The sequence below is a fragment of the Thermobia domestica genome, chromosome 9, assembly GCF_964235325.1.
Source record: "Thermobia domestica chromosome 9, izTheDome1.hap1.1, whole genome shotgun sequence".
NCBI lineage: Eukaryota > Metazoa > Arthropoda > Insecta > Zygentoma > Lepismatidae > Thermobia > Thermobia domestica.
The window spans coordinates 83,811,197-83,828,384 of record NC_137462.1 but is presented as its reverse complement, the minus strand read 5'-3'; the positions used below and the strand labels follow the sequence as shown (position 1 = coordinate 83,828,384).

General features: G+C 34.8%; 1 protein-coding gene across 1 annotated transcript in view; it reads right to left on the bottom strand.

Annotated features, from left to right (window-relative positions):
* Positions 1–188: 188 nt before the first annotated feature.
* Positions 189–17,188, bottom strand: part of LOC145694796 (uncharacterized) — a 72,291-nt gene continuing 55,291 nt past the window's right edge. The window contains exon 8 of the mRNA XM_081771443.1: positions 189–3,926. Coding sequence (XP_081627569.1) covers positions 3,624–3,926 — 303 coding nt within the window. The 3' untranslated portion in view covers positions 189–3,623. The remainder of the gene's footprint in view (positions 3,927–17,188) is intronic.

Sequence of the window (17,188 nt, the reverse complement as noted above, 5' to 3'; positions counted from 1 at the left end):
CCTAAATTAATCAAACCTCATTTTGTAAACAGGAACCGTTTATTTTCCATCACCATCTCAAGCTTTCCTTCTTAAGTATCTGTATAAACAAGTAAGTAATACATTATCAACTATTTCTTTTTTTCTTCTTTTCTTGGGACAGTGCATGCATTAAAGCACTCTCTGCCCAAGTATATATGATGTTATCGTTGTATATGTTTTTTTTTTTTTTTTTTTTTTTTTTTTTTTTTTGTAAATAAGAAAACGTTTATTTTCCATCTCTGTCAGCTTTCCTTTTTAAGTACACAGATCACATAGTTAAGTATCTGTATATACAAGTAAGTAATACATTATCAACTATTTCTTTTCTTTTTCTTCTTTTCTTGGGACAGTGCATACATTAAAACACTTTCTGCCCAAATATATATGATGTTATCGTTGTAATATGTAGTTAGTATCCTTTCCACATATTTCATTGAAGTAATGAAGAATGGAAGTAGAACGTATTTTTACTTTACAACAGTTACTTCAAGTGTATGCAATATCAAAAATCCACACAACTCGGCATCGCATCGTTTACATTCAAAGTTTAGTTTGATGGATTCTTTTATTCAATATATGATCAAAAATATGATTGTTTAACCATCTTATAGCATACTATCTATAATGTCAGTGCCAAATAGATTGTACATTTCATGGAGTTTTGACCCCCTGATATTCAGCATTACAATCAATAAATGTTGGCACTCTGATTTTGCAAGCTTTCCTTGAAAAAACGAATGTTTGAATTTAATGATTTTGTAATCTTCATTGACTTCGACGAAATTTATCATAAAATCTTGGAATAATGTCTTAAGCCTAAAAAGGATTCTATTAATATAATTATCAAATATGTATGAGTAAATGATTCCCAGTTAAATTACCCTGTATCTCCTTTAACAAAAAGATCCTATAAAAACAACAAGTACTCTAAGTATTATTAATATTTTAATTTTCTTCCCATAGACGTAATTCTACTTTGAATGTTGTTTACAAGTATACTTTAACACTTAACAGCATAATTAGTTTGACATGCATTGACATTAAATATTCATAGGAACTATCTTACAGACATTTAACATCTACACTACTAACTGCATTTTGATGCAAAAAGAAATTATTTTCAATTCCTGGATAATTACTAGACGTAACATCATTAAACGAAAATATCTTCACACACAGGCTGGAAATTTAGATTTCATTAAAAAATCAAAACAAATTAATCTTTTTGTTGATAAAACTTATATGAGTTACTTTTATAATTTGTAATTAAGAATTAAGACTTAAAATTCATGCTAACTTACGGAGTAATTTGTACCAACATCTACAATATAGTAGACATAACAATAATAATATCCTCAACTTGACTATAACATTATAACCATTATCATATTAGTTATAAAGTTAAACTAACTTCCATCTTTCTAAGGACACTATCAAGTTAAGAGCCTCCTAAATAAAATTGAACCTTTTTCATATATATATTTTGAAAACATTTGAGAAACATAAGGCAAAATTAAAATTTGAAGTACATAGCATTCTAGAACTAAGGACGTTAAGTACGACATATTTCGTTTTGAATTGCTATTTACAGCTAGGAATGATGATCCATCTTGAAGGAGCTCAGATTAGATCAAACTACTGTTTAGAATGGTTTTCAATTAGTTGTATTGATTTATTTTTTTGTGTGTGATATAAATACTACTACTACTACTACTACTACTACTACTACTACTACTACTAATAATAATAATAATAATAATAATAATAATAATAATAATAATAATAATAATAATAATAATAATAATGATGCTTGTGTATTATTTGATATAACACAAACTTTCTGTCTCTGTTTGTTCTTAAACTGGAAGAGCTTTCAATCCAAGGTAAAAGTAAGGAGGAACGCTAAGAGACGTCGTTCTCCTACTTCCAAAAATATCTATGGTGTCCTTCCACTTCCTAAAAAATATAATGGGCAAAGATAGGCATGGGGGACGGCGTGACGTCATACCTTTCCCTACATTTTCAGATCCACTTTTACCCCTTCAATCAACAAATACCAATCATACTCTTTCACTTTGTAACGAACAAAACATCAAATAATTTTAAATATATTACTTGATAGTATCTTCCCCAAACGTACTTCTTTATATTTTGTGCGTGCGGTGGAACTTTTCGTGGATTGATGTAATAATTGCACGTGAAGATATTTTCTCGTAAGTTATTGTTTTCCTCATCTTTTTTCAAGAATTGTGGGCCAAGGGTAATAACTGATTCTGTAAAAATGAAGTTGTTTCATATTCGAGTTACTCTGTACAATATTTACATGCTGCCTTTACTTGCTGTTGCAATATTTACATGCTGTTGGCAGAACCTTATTTGAGGGTCTCTTTTTCTCTCTATGTAACATGAAAAGTTACTATTTCCCCCAAGTTGAGATCTTTTTTTGTTAATTAACACTATCAAATCTTTAATAATGTAATTTTTTTGAACATGATTCAAAGCACTTTAAAATTACTCAAAAATGTAAGTATTATATTCATTTCTATATCGAATACTTCAATTACACAACATAAACTACATTAAACGATTCGTTTGCATTTTTCTCTCTTAGTTTTTCAATCAATTTGAAACATGCTGGCATTTAATTTGTCAACTGTTGACACACAATTGGTATAACAACTATTAAGTTTATTTTTAACTAACAAAATTTCAAATAAAGTTTATATGCTTGTTAACGTAGAATATACAAACAGTGATTATTTCAGAGGGTGGCTTGGCGACATATCTCCAATCAGTACTCATTGACTATCTTTCCTCATTTCTTTGTTTCAGAATTTCTCCAAATTTTTGAGCGAGGTTTTATTTCATATTACACCACGTACTAAGTAAATTCTGCACTGCTTCAGGCATCTATCTGAGTAAAATAGAAGATGATAGATGGACGACCATCGAGTAATGAAGTTATTAATGTACATGTATGGAACTTAAACAGTGTGGAAGTTGTAAACGTTTCATGTAATTAAATCTAATAAATCAATAAAACTAGACGAGGTTGAAAACCAAGACAGAGTACATTGCTTTAAATGCGTTCTTCTTCTTCTTCTTCTTCTTCTTCTTCTTCTTCTTCTTCTTATTATTATTATTATTATTATTATTATTATTATTATTATTATTATTATTATCATCTTCACATCTCATTCCAACTGTTATCCGGGTTCGATTCCCGGCAAGATATTATGTGCTTCGGATTCCACGTTCAGTTGTAGGTCCACGCACTGCTGCAAAATAAAAAATTACAAAAACAAACAACTGAAAATTACCACCATCTTCATTACACGATCAAAGAGTGTGACGAATTTCTCTGATATAAACATTATTTAAGACACCATTGTATTTCGTAACACTAAGTTATACAACTTTGTATACACCAAACTTTAATTTTGCCTTTTGTTTCCAAACAATTTCGAAAAGAGATTAAATGTCCGCAATTTCATTTGGTATGACTCTTATATCTATTGATATAGGCAGTATTTCATTAAGGAACTATATCTAGGGGAAAATAAGGAATCTACTTAGTATTATGAAAAAAAAAAGTAGACATGTTACAAATCTTTAATTTTAAATAATATATCCCTGAGGCGAGGATCTGGATTAAGTCCATTTAATCTTCTGGACAAGCATCCAAAATCCGCAGCTTCCACTTCATGGCATGGATCTTGCTCTCTGGGGGGTAATGGTGGACTCCATTTAACAGAGAGTAGTCTTTCACATAGAGCTGCAAGACCACAGAATGTTCGGAAGTCAAATTCATCTTCTTCTGCCCAGCCAACCACCTTTTGAAATTCTTGTGCATGTTCTTCAGTCAATGGTCTGCCCATTATTTCACCCAAAGCACAAAGCAGATTCTGAAAATCGATAAATAAGTTAATGTTAAAAGCCTTGAACATTGATTATTTTAAACAAGACAAATTTCATATTCAGATCAAGGAAATCAATTGTCTTAATGGTTGGCTATTGCAGAATCATTGTAATGTAGAGAACGTTTTATATATTCACTAAAAACTGCAAGTACACCTTCTCAAGTAACTCGGAAATGTAATCCGAAGGTGTGTTCCTAAGATATTTCAGGCGTTTCATTTTGATTATATTCTTTAAGGAATTTTATAGAAAAAGTTTACCAATAAAAACGTCAGAACTATAGAATGAGATAGAACGAAAACTACCAGTGACAATGAATTTGTTATCGTTAATGTGAAAGAGTAATTAATGGTATGCTTTGAAAATAATGTCATTCAAATTTCCTCTGCTTCAGTGGGTGGAATCAGTGGCGTAGAGTGCTATGAGATATTGAGACTCTGTCCACCTTTTCAAAAGAACATGGTTCTAGAATTTCCCTATTAATAAGAATCAATATACATTTCATGTTGTAGAAGAACATAGAAATAATAGGTTCAGCAATGGTTTGGTTAATAGCAATAGTGGTAACATAAAATTTGTAAAAATTTTATTTTTCAAAACTGGAGAAAGAAAGTTCTGTTTCGGCCAAATAGACTACAGAGAGACATCTAAAATATGTCTCAACGTAGCTGAAACAAATCGGTGGAGTTATCACTTCAAAGCGACGCGCGCATGTGTCTGTGGGCTTCTCAGTAGCTGAAACAATGGCACCATATTTAGCGCAACGATACTATTTAAAACCAGCATACTTTTTCCTTTTCCTTTTAGATATTCAATAATATGTCAAGAAAAATTATTAAGAAACTAGCATCAATTACCCGCTTCATTGGGTTAAATTAAGAAAAAATAGTAATATGTTTTGTTAGTCAGTCACTTTTTACTATTACTAAAGCGCTCCTTGATATTGGTCATTTTCGATGATTTTTATATATCTCCTCTCCTCCCCATATTAGGGATGGCCACATTTTTTCGAAAAATACTTTTTCGAAAAATGGCTTTTTCGAAAACGAAAAACGAAAAATTTTTCGAAAAACGAAAAATTTTTCGAAAAACGAAAAACGAAATTTTTTTCGAAAAACGAAAAACGAAAAATTTTTCGAAAAACGAAAAACGAAAATTTTTTCGGAAAACGAAAAACGAAAAACAATCGAAACAGAAGGACAAAGTTTGGAGATGGAACACGAAGGGACGAAACGAAACTGAAGAGAAATTTGTAGTTGCGAAAGAGCAACATTTCTTTCCCTGCCTGGTTGATTGCAGTTGTAAACAAAAGAAAATAAACACATCATTACATACAGATAAGCTTTACTCCTGGACTGAAATTGAATAGTATCTTATTTCGCTGATGCGGCGTGTTCTAATCGTAATAGCTATTTGAGACTGCTTTTATCTCGTACTCGCCTTTGCTGATACGGTACGTGGTTTCATATTCGCTGTGACTGCATATTTTGGTAACAATAAAAGATTGTTGTTTGGAGGAAGGACACGTGTCCTACGATATCAACACTTCTGATATGTTTATTGGCCTAGTGGGAGAAGCATTAGTTCGTTACGAGGAATACCCAACCGACGTTCATTATATCAGTTACCAACGCAGAGCTTGTTTCGAACTAACTGCAAGAAGAGATATTTTCGGGAAGTATTTACAATGGGAAAGTCGAATATATGGGAACATTTCACTCGTGAAAATGGTGGTGTTTCTTCAAAATGCAATTACTGTCAAAGTATTATCCACAATCGAAATTCAACAACTGGCTTGTGGTACCATTTAAGATCAAGACACGTTGGTGTTATACAGGAAACATCAAGACAGCAGTCACTGGAAGAGATTATTGAGGCCGAGAGTGATCCAGAGATGAATCCACAAAAGAAACAGAGGTAAGTGGTTGTATATAGGGTCTATATATCTATTGGTGTCATTTGAAGCTTCTACCTTCCTCCCCGAGTGGGGTAGATAAGATTTATTTAGGGGACACTCGTGTTTAACACTCTTAGGGTAAAAATAAAAAATAACGTGACACGAACACACTTAGTGGACTATTTATCTTTACACTCTTGTAACTTTTAGAATAATATAAAAAAAAGGCTGAAATTTTGTTACAAACTAAGGATGCTACAGTATCACAAACATCCACAAAGATCCAAATGTTTTAGGCTTCTATAACAGTAATTAATAACATGGACGGGCATGCACATCCACAGTACATTAGTGTTACATACTATGATTATGATATGATTTATTTCAAATAAATAGGTACAAAAAGTTGTCATCATAGGTATTCTGCCATTATTGGCAAGTTACTTACCGCAACTGAGAAGCTTCCATGCTCCTTAGTCTTCATGTAAGGGGTTGCAATTTGACTTCTTTTCCCGAAAGATTTTATTTCGATAACTGCTTGGATGAGTATCATATCCAACAACATAGAAGGTTTTCAACGGACGTAAAGATAATAATGCAGTTTACAGCAATTTGATATCTCAAACTGATCTGGAGATATGATACACACTGGTAAAGTTTGCAACACTGGTTAAAATTATGTAATTGCAAGAATTTATTGTAATTACAAGTACCAAAATCTGTTTCTGTAATGTTATAAAAGCAAAGAGGATCAAGATAATTACAAACAATCCCCAAATACGTCATTTTTAGGAGTATCGCTATCAGTATTCACGTTTTTCATACCCCTTGAACGATTTGAGATATCAAATTGTTGTAAAGGCTCTGAGAAGTTTACGTCTTTTGAGAATCACCTACGTGATTAGACGTTCTATTTATGTAAGAAATTTTTCGAAAAAGTCTAATTTTCAATTTCTTGTATTCATTCGAAATAAGCCATGGTCATAGTATTCGACACTAAGGTACTTCGAGTTTGCATTTCACCGTCTGTCTCACTTGTATTCATAGACAGATCAAGGGGGGAAAGGTCATTCACCTCCCTGAGTTTCACAATCACCAGTGCTGCAAAAGTCGGTGAGAGAGAAAATAGAATCTTTCACTACCTTCTTTCCTCACCGTTGAGTTCGTCCTGAATCCGCCTATGCTTTTATTAATACTATTATCAGGTTTCTGAAGTTTAGATGCTTGTCATATTGCAGCGTTCTTAATATGAAACACTGGATAACAAATTTGTGTTGTAAGTTATCGTTTAATATTTAGATTTGAGATATGTAATAACATGGCATAGTGCCGTTAAAAATATAACTTTATATTATGTTGGCAACACTATTAATTTGTTGGTACTGCGGAGTTTATTAGACAGAGTTCCCTTGTTGTTATTTGCATCTTACAAAATTCCAGCCATTTTTATCAATTAGTTTTAAAATTACATGGGCGCAGTGGCGTATTTAGGGGGGTGGCTTCCGGGCTTAAGCCCCCCCGAAATCTTACTTAGTATAGTAAAGTAAATGAAATATCTTGCAGAATTTTCACATTTCCAGGCAAAGCCCCTCCCGAAACAAAATCGTAAATACGCCACTGCATGGGCGTATCAAGATCAATGGTCCATCTCAAATTTTTATACTATAAAGTGAAGAAGTTCCATTATATATAATATAAGCCTAAGTAATCATTTTTTTTCTTTCTTTAAATGTAAAATCTCAAATGATTGTTGCGTTTCCTTCGTTTAAAGAGACCCAAGATATTTTTCAAGTGAAAAGAAAACATATAAATAGAAGAATTGCAATCTAGTTTTTATTTTAAGCTTAACACCTTGCAAATGTGTTCCGATGATGATGAGGATATTGGTTCTGGTTTAGCGTCCTACTCAACTATAGAGACGTGAACTCAGCGTAACATGAGATACAAACCACTTGAGCTCCAGCCTGGAATCGAATCCGGTCTCCCGAGCCGAAGACGCATACGCTAAACATATAATCACGAGGGACCTCGAATGGGGCTGCGTAACTAAGGGAGATGCTAATGAGCAAAAATAATGGAATTAAGAAATTTAAAGGAAAGGGAAGAACCCGGGAAAGCCCACATGCACTGTGTTTATCCAGTAAAAATCTATACAATTAGCGACGACGCCAAAGAGGGGAAGGGGTAGTTCTTTGATGCAACGCTACGCCCCGACTGCTGCCTACAGACCTATTGTAATGTAGGCTAAACAATATCAGGATTATTTGATAGTCCCAAATTCATCTGTGCCTGAGTGGTTGATGGAAGATAAGAGACTCCAAAACACAGTTTCAACATAAATAGAAATTGAAAGCTAATTATGAATATTTATTAACGTTTATTTGTGAATGAGTAAACGTTTAAAACATAACTTTGAACAACAAATATTTTTTCCCAATTCTGTACCGAAGCGCCATTTCTCCCTCAAAACCTGTGCCCCTCAGTCAGTAGCGTAGCCAGGATGTGTTCGGGGGGGGGGCAAGTGCTATTATAGGTATGATCTGTCAGGAAAGTAAATGTACACCTATTTTTCGAGTCTGGCATTCCTGCGCTCCATCCGTGGAGAGTATGAGAATTAAATCAATCAAATGTTTACTGAGGGGCAAAAAGAAAAGTTTAATCTGAATAAGACATTGCTGAGGGGCACAAGCTGTGAATACGAATAGTGCATAATGTAAATAAAGGACGACACCGAAAGAGAAAGCCAGAAACAGCTGTTAAACTTACAAAAAAAGAGTAAAAATTGTCGAAGTGGGAACATAAAACACAAATACAACACATACGCCGACAACTAAATGATCACCATGCCATGATCTTGGTGTAGTGGTTAAGGTGCTGGCTTACAAATGCTAAGGTCGCCAGTTCGAATCTTAAGCGAGGACATTTTAAAAATTTTTGTTAATAATACATACAACTCATGAGAGATGGTAAAAGAGGTCGTATTTAGTTTTTCGTAGCAATTATTATTGGTAATGTTTAGTACTGATAATACTTTTTGTATTTGCATATTGCTTTTATTCTTTTCTTCATTTCGAAAGAGAAGAATATCCGAACAGATTCCACCAAAATTCCTCATATTTTGAATGTAAACGCCATTTGCAATTAGTGAAGAATAAAAATTGAACGTTCCGATGTAGCTGCAAAAAGTAAAAAGAAAAACATGGAAGTGGACCATACTCATGGTTATTAAAAATACAATTTCTACATGCCTTACACCTCCCGACCACGTTTCTACGTTAGCAAGTAAGAGGTTTGTGTTTAGGTTAGGTTGGTCAATACGTTTTGCAAAGGGGCCCGGTTTAGCTCTGACGCACCACAGGTGCGAGAAGGGAGAAAAACACTTTTTCTCTCTCCCTCTGTGTGTCTATTTATCTATCTATTTGTATATATATATAACGCTATTTGTGAATGCCATAACCACCCTAATTTTCAGCGGATTGAGACGAAACTTGGCACAAACATTAATTGTTGAAATATCTTGAAGAGTTCGTTAACCAGAATAATCAGATGAAAATGTTCAAAATGGTGGCCCTTTAAACTCTTAAAAAGTTCCAAGGGAACCAAATTTCGCCCATAAATAGGTATTCAGAAAGTTTGAATAAATTTTCCTCTTTTACTGAAATATTTGTGTGCAGAAACTTATTGAAATATTGGACTCGATTAATCGCCTAAAGAAGGTTCACGCCCTTTCGCTACGGTCAGTTTTTTTTTTTTTTTTTTTTTTTGTTTTTTGCAGGAGGAGGTTATTTTCCTATCGGAACAAGATGATTGTTAGTGATGATATGAAATTACACATTGAAAGTGAAGTAACTTGTGAAACGTGTTATTTGATTTGCTTTTTAGTAACACATTGCATTGCAAATAAAGGTAGGCAACATTAGTGGTAAGTAAAATAATAATAATAATAATAATAATAATAATAATAATAATAATAATAATAATAATAATAATAATAATAATAATAATAATAATAATAATAGGTGTTGTTTGTGGCAAGGTAATATCTTAATCAATTCTTCTTCAAACGTAATGATTGTAACGCCATATCTCCCTTACAAACAAAATATTAGCAATTTATATCGAGAGAACGAGAAACTGTAGAGCGATGGGAGCAACGTTGGACAGTATGCACTCATAGTACTCAGAAAAGTAAGCGATTTCAATGCAAAAGGAACGAAGAGTCATTGTTATGGGTACTCATGGAGCCACGACAGAGCCCTCTATAGGCAAAGTGTCAATAACTTATATCGAGAGGTGATACTGGGATGGGACCAACTTTGGACACCGTGGACCCATAAAGCGCATCGAAAAAAATAGGGGGAGGGGCGCCAGCCAGCCTTACTTATTTCCACATAATAATATAAAATTATGTTGTCGAAATACACACACGAGTTAGCTACTAATATTTCATATTATTATTATTATTATTATCGACAGCGTCTTTTCATTACGTGTGCGTGTTTGACATGAAGCCAAAGAGAAGATCCATCATTCGTAGAAAGAATAATAGTCAGTTACTTTAACTGTGAACGACAGCGAAAAATACGAAAAGAGTGGACTACCTGTAGCGTAAAGAAGCAATATTTTCTCTCAAATGGATAAAAAATCAAGCCGAGATTGATTCGAACTCGCATGGACGGCGCGAAAAGCCAGTGCTTTGTCCACTTTTTTTTTTAACTGACTCACTGAACGTGTTTCAGTAACTTACTTATTGCTAATTTTACTTGCTTCACTCGTTTAACTTGCTTTTTCGAATAACTTATAACGACAGGGACACGAACACAGAAACATCGAGAACAGGTAAAAATGATAGATGCTCTCCCGCCGAGAATCGAACCCGGAACTCCATACACCAAAGGCGCACGTGCTAGCGACTAGACCAGCGGGAAAGGCACCACTCTCTCCCTGTGTCGTTAGGGATTACGACCACTGTCTTGCCAGCTATCACTTCTGTGGGTTGTATTCTATGATCACATGTTTCTTCTCTGCTGGAAGAGTAAAACCTACATTATATGTAATACATGAGGTATTTAGACCTACATGCTCTTCATATAATGTAATAAAAGGGTCATGCTGGGAATAAGAAAAAGAACATTCCTTGGACAAAACGGAAACTATTAGCATCAGAAATATTTATCTACGAGGCATGCGCAGTAGTATATTTCAGAATAGTTACTGTTTTGTTCAGTAAACGAAGAAAGGGGTATAAAAAAGCAAATATGTCGCGTCAACGAGATCGACCAGATTTGACAGGGGCGGAAGCAGATGTATAGTAATACAACAACTTCGCTCATTTGATACGAGCCGAGCCGGTTGATATCACTACCCGAGTTGGTCTTCTGCTTGGGCTCAAGAATTCGACCGTGCAGGTCTCAGCCTTAATTTTAAGAACTACAGTATATACTTATATTGGTGATTACGACATTTGAGGCTGTCTCGTAATAATAATAAAAAAACTCTTGTCTTCTCGTTATCTAGACGAGACGAGATACACTAAAATTGCCCCACGAAATGCACCAAAATTACGAGAGGAGACGCACCCTTGCCGTGAGCAACACTAAAAGTATCCCACATTACTGCCTACATTTCTCATGGCTTTTGCTTTCCAGTCTGATCAGGCCAATATTTCAAAACGAGCTGAACGAGCGAGAGAGCCATTATAAAACTCGACTCAACTCGAAACTCGACCTCGAAAACAGCGCCTTGGCTTGGAACTCTACTCAAGAAAAATACCTTTGACTCGACTCGGATTGAAGTCGAGTCGAGTCGAATTTTGGCTCGACTCCTGCTTATGCCTATTCGTATTTGTATTTTGTTTCCACTTCAACAATTTCTACTCTTTTTTTTCTTCGTTTACCTATTGTTTCTGGATTTCTCTGTCGATGTCGTCCTTTATTAACACCATGCACTATTGTTATTCCCAGCTTGTGACCCGCTTCAATGTCTTATTCAGTTTAGGCTTTTCTCCTTACATTGACTTGACATGTGATTGATTTAATTCTCACTTTCCGCGCACGACCGATGAAAATGTTTTATTATTATTATTATTATTCAGCTCGTTTTAACTCGTTTTGAAATATTGGCCTGATCAGACTGGAAAGCAAAAGCCATGAGAAATGTAAGCAATAATGTGGAATACTTTTAGTGTTGCTCACGACAGAGGTGTGTCTCATCTCGTAATTTTAGTGCATCTCGTGGGGCAATTTTAGTGTATCTCGTCTCGTCTAGATAACGAGAAGACAAGAGTTTATTATTATTAGTATTATTACGAGACAGCCTCAAATGTCGTAATCACCAATATAAGTATATACTGTAGTTCTTAAAATCAAGGCTGAGATCTACACGGTCGAATTCTTGAGCCCAAGCAGAAGACCAACTCGGGTAGTGATATCAACCGGTTCGGCTCGTATCAACTAAGCTAACAGCTCGAGTCGGCTCGGTTGGGATGAGCCGATGACCCGAGCCGGCTTAGTTGGAACAAGCCATCGACTCAGCTTAATTGAGCCGATGGCTCGAGCTTTCTCGGTTGGGATGGGTCACCTACTCGGCTCATGTGAACCGGTTCGAGCCAGCTAAGTTGAAACTAGTTCATCAGCACGTTTCGACTCAGCTCAACTAAGCCAATGGCTCAAATCGGCTCGGTGTGGTGAGCTGTTGGCTCGACTCACTTCTCGATTCGGTTCGATATTGAATGAGCTGTAAGCCGAGCCGCTCGAGCCGTTGAGAAGCCCAAACCCGGTCCCAGCTGTTTTGAATATGTTTGGATGAAGCCTATAGCTTTTAACAATTTTTTGCTCGAGCCCGAATACTTGCCATTTCGGAACTCAAACCCAGAACGTGACCGATGTCCTTGCCTCCTGAAGACTTCCAGACGACCGAGATCGACAGTCAATTAGCTTTTACTATTCAGATACAAACCGTATATCTTTTAAAGATTATACATGGAGTTGATATAATAATAATAATAATAATAATAATAATAATAATAATAATAATAATAATAATAATAATAATAATAATAATAATAATAATAATAATAATAATAGAGATTTCGGGGAAAGGGTTCCGTACCTTCAAGACACACCTCTGCAACTACCAACATTTTAAACTAGAACCTTTCATTGAAGTTTCATGTAGAAAGTATGTTTTGAGGAAAATAACTGTAATAAATATAACTGAATATCACGCGACAGTAAGGCATATAATAAACTAATTTTTAGAATATGCAGAGGTAAATATAAAAGCTTTGCTACAAAAATACCTACACAGAGCATAATTCAATGAGCTCTGAAATACAATGTAACGAAATAGCCTATGAGATTCAGTCTACAGAGCAATTGTTACTTAAAGAATGGACATACACTATTTCGAGAATCGAGACAAGACGGGAAATGTTTACGATACTTTTCGTCTCGTCTCATTCTCATCTCCAAAGAGAGACGAAAATTTTGATTTAGCCCTGACCCGTCTCGATTGTAAAATGTTAATTCTCATGTTATTTTATTTGTTTTAGAAACGAGATGAGAAACTCCTCTTCTCGTGAGCAACATTAAACCAAACCGAAATATTCTTTCCAAATGTCACGTTTCTACTTGTAATGGTATGACCTGAGCGATAATTTAGCTTCTAGCTTTTAATCTTCTACGAGATAATAATAATAATTATTATTACTATTATTATTCCTGAAGATTTGATAGTTCAAGTATTGAAACATCCGAGTATTCAAATATCTGAATATAATAAAACATATGTTATCGCTGATCAATCGCCATCAAAAATTCTAAAGTAAGAAAAAAAAAAAAAATTGCAACGTGCATTCGCAGAAGCACCTTGACCACTGAACCGCGATCGCTACGCGGTAAACGATCCGTCTTTAGTCTGGTTACGTTAGGTTTCTTTGTCTCCGCTTGCAAACTTGTATGTTATATTTTTCGATTCAAAATGTCTTTCGTATTTCTTTTATGAAGGTCGGCAAAGTTTACATTAATAACTTGAGTTTTTCTTAAACCACTGGTTCACAAGTTCGTTCTTTCTCCACACGAAACTACAAATATGACAGACTGAATTCTCATACTCCCCATTTCTTTCAAAGCAGTCGCCATTCATTACCTGGTCAAAGACTTATTTCCGCCACGATTCATATTAACCAAAATAAATTCATTTTTCGGAAGCGGAACTTTCACTTTCCGGATTTCGCAAAATTATGGAATTCAGTTATACTCCGGAATTCGGGAGAATTTCGGAACTCGGAAAGAATCCGGAATTTAGAAAATTCCGGAATTGAGAAAAACTCCTACTTTCGAAAAAATCCGGATTTTCCGAATTCCGGAATGTTAACGAAATCAGAAATTTCTAAATTCCGGATTTTTCCGAATTCCGAAATTATTACAAAATTGGAATTTTCCGAATTCCGGAATTTGTCCGGCTTTACTTTCGGGAGTCCGAAAACTAATAATTCCGGAACGGGCTATCCCTAGTTTATACACAACCTTTCAGAACACTAAGCTAGTAGCTGTCTACAAACAAACATGTAATGCAAAGCATGTTGTATACTGCAATACGTCATGTATTAAAATCCGACACCATGACCCTTTTATTACATTATATGAAGAGCATGTAGGTCTAAATACCTCATGTATTACATATAATGTAGGTTTTACTCTTCCAGCAAAGAAGAAACATGTGATCATAGTATACAACCCACAGAAGTGATAGCTGGCAATACAGTGGTCGTAATCCCTAACGACACAGGAAGTGAGCGTTGCCATCGCCGCTGGTCTAGAGGCTAGCACGTGAGCCTTGGGTGTATGGAGTCTCGGGTTCGATTCTCGGCGGGAGAGCATCTATCATTTTTAACTGTTCTCGATGTTTCTGTGTTCGTGTCCCTGTCGTTATAAGTTATTCGAAAAAGCAAGTTAAACGAGTGAAGCAAGTAAAATTAGCAATAAGTAAATTACTGAAACGCGTTCGGTGAGTCAGTTAAAAAAATAGTGGACAAAGCACTGGCTTTTCGCGCCGTCCATGCGAGTTCGAATCAATCTCGGCTTGATATTTTATCCATTTGAGAGAAAGTATTGTTTCTTTTCGCTAAAGGATGGATTTTCTCTTTGGTTTCATGCCAAACATGCTCACGTAATGAAAAGACGCTGTAGATGATGATGATGATGATGATGATGATGATGATGATGATGATGATGATGATGATGATGATGATGATGATAATGATAATGATGATGATGATGATGATAATAATAATAATAATATGAAATATTAGTAGCTAACTCGTGTGTGTATTTCGACAATATAATTTTATATTATTATGTGGAAATAAGTAAGGCTGGCTGGCGCCCGCCTCCCTAATTTTTTCGATGCGCCTTATGGGTCCACGGTGTCCAACGTTGGTCCCATCCCACTATCACCTCCTGTTTTCTCGATATAAGCTATCGACATTTTGCCTAAAGAGGGCTCTGCCGTGGCCCCATGAGTACCCATGACAATGACTCTTCGTTCATTTTGCATTGAAATCGCTTACTTTTCTGAGTACTATGAGTGCATACTGTCCAACGTTGGTCCCATCGCTCTACAGTTTCCCGTTCTCTCGATATAAATTGCTAATATTTTGTTTGTAAGGGAGATATGGCGTTACAATCATTACGTTTGAAGAAGAACTGAGGAAGATATTGCCTTGCCACAAACAACACCTATTATTATTATTATTATTATTATTATTATTATTATTATTATTATTATTATTATTATTATTATTATTATTATTATTATTGTTTTACTTACCACTAATGTTGCCTACCTTTATTTGCAATGCAATGTGTTACTAAAAAGCAAATCAAATAACACGTTTCACAAGTTACTTCACTTTCAATGTGTAATTTCATATCATCACTAACAATCATCTTGTTCCGATAGGAAAATAACCTCCTCCTGCAAAAAACAAAAAAAAAACAAAAAAAAAAAACTGACCGTAGCGAAAGGGCGTGAACCTTCTTTAGGCGATTAATCGGGTCCAATATTTCAATAAGTTTCTGCACACAAATATTTCAGTAAAAGAGAAAAATTTATTCAAACTTTCTGAATACCTATTTATGGGCGAAATTTGGTTCCCTTGGAACTTTTTAAGAGTTTAAAGGGCCACCATTTTGAACATTTTCATCTGATTATTCTGGTTAACGAACTCATCAAGATATTTCAACAATTAATGTTTGTGCCAAGCTTCGTCTCAATCCGCTGAAAATTAGGGTGGTTATGGCATTCACAAATAGCGTTATATATATACACATAGATAGATAAATAGACACACAGAGGGAGAGAGAAAAAGTGTTTTTCTCCCTTCTCGCACCTGTGGTGCGTCAGAGCTAAACCGGGCCCCTTTGCAAAACGTATTGACGAGCCTAACCTAAACACAAGCTTCTTACTTGCTAACGTAGAAACGTGGTCGGGAGGTGTAAGGCATGTAGAAATTGTATTTTTAGTAACCATGAGTATCTTCGACTTCCATGTTTTTCCTTTTACTTTTTGCAGCTACTTCGGAACGTTCAATTTTTATTCTTCACTAATTGCAAATGGCGTTTACATTCAAAATATGAGGAATTTTTTTGGCTTTTGTTCGGATATTCTTCTCTTTCGAAATGAAGACAAGAACAAAAGCAATACGCAAAGACAAAAAGTATTATCAGTACTAAATATTACCAATAATAATTGCTACGAAAAACTAAATACGACCTCTTTTACCATCTCTCATGAGTTGTATGTATTATTAACAAAAATTTTTAAAAATGTCCTCGCTTAAGATTCGAACTGGCGACCTTAGCATTTGTAAGCCAGCACCTTAACCACTACACCAAGATCATGGCATGGTGATCATTTGGTTGTCGGCGTAATTTGTTGTATTTGTGTTTTATGTTCCCACTTCGACAATTTTTACTCTTTTTTTGTAAGTTTAACAGCTGTTTCTGGCTTTCTCTTTCGGTGTCGTCCTTTATTTACATTATGCACTATTCGTATTCACAGCTTGTGCCCCTCAGCAATGTCTTATTCAGATTAAACTTTTCTTTTTGCCCCTCAGTAAACATTTGATTGATTTAATTCTCATACTCTCCACGGATGGAGCGCAGGAATGCCAGACTCGAAAAATAGGTGTACATTTACTTTCCTGACAGATCATGCATATAGAAAACATATAGAAAAAACGAAAAACGAAAAATTTTTCGGAAAACGAAAAACGAAAAATTTTTCGAAAAAAGAAAAACTAAAAATTTTTCGAAAAAACGAAAAACGAAAAACGAAAAACGAAAAATT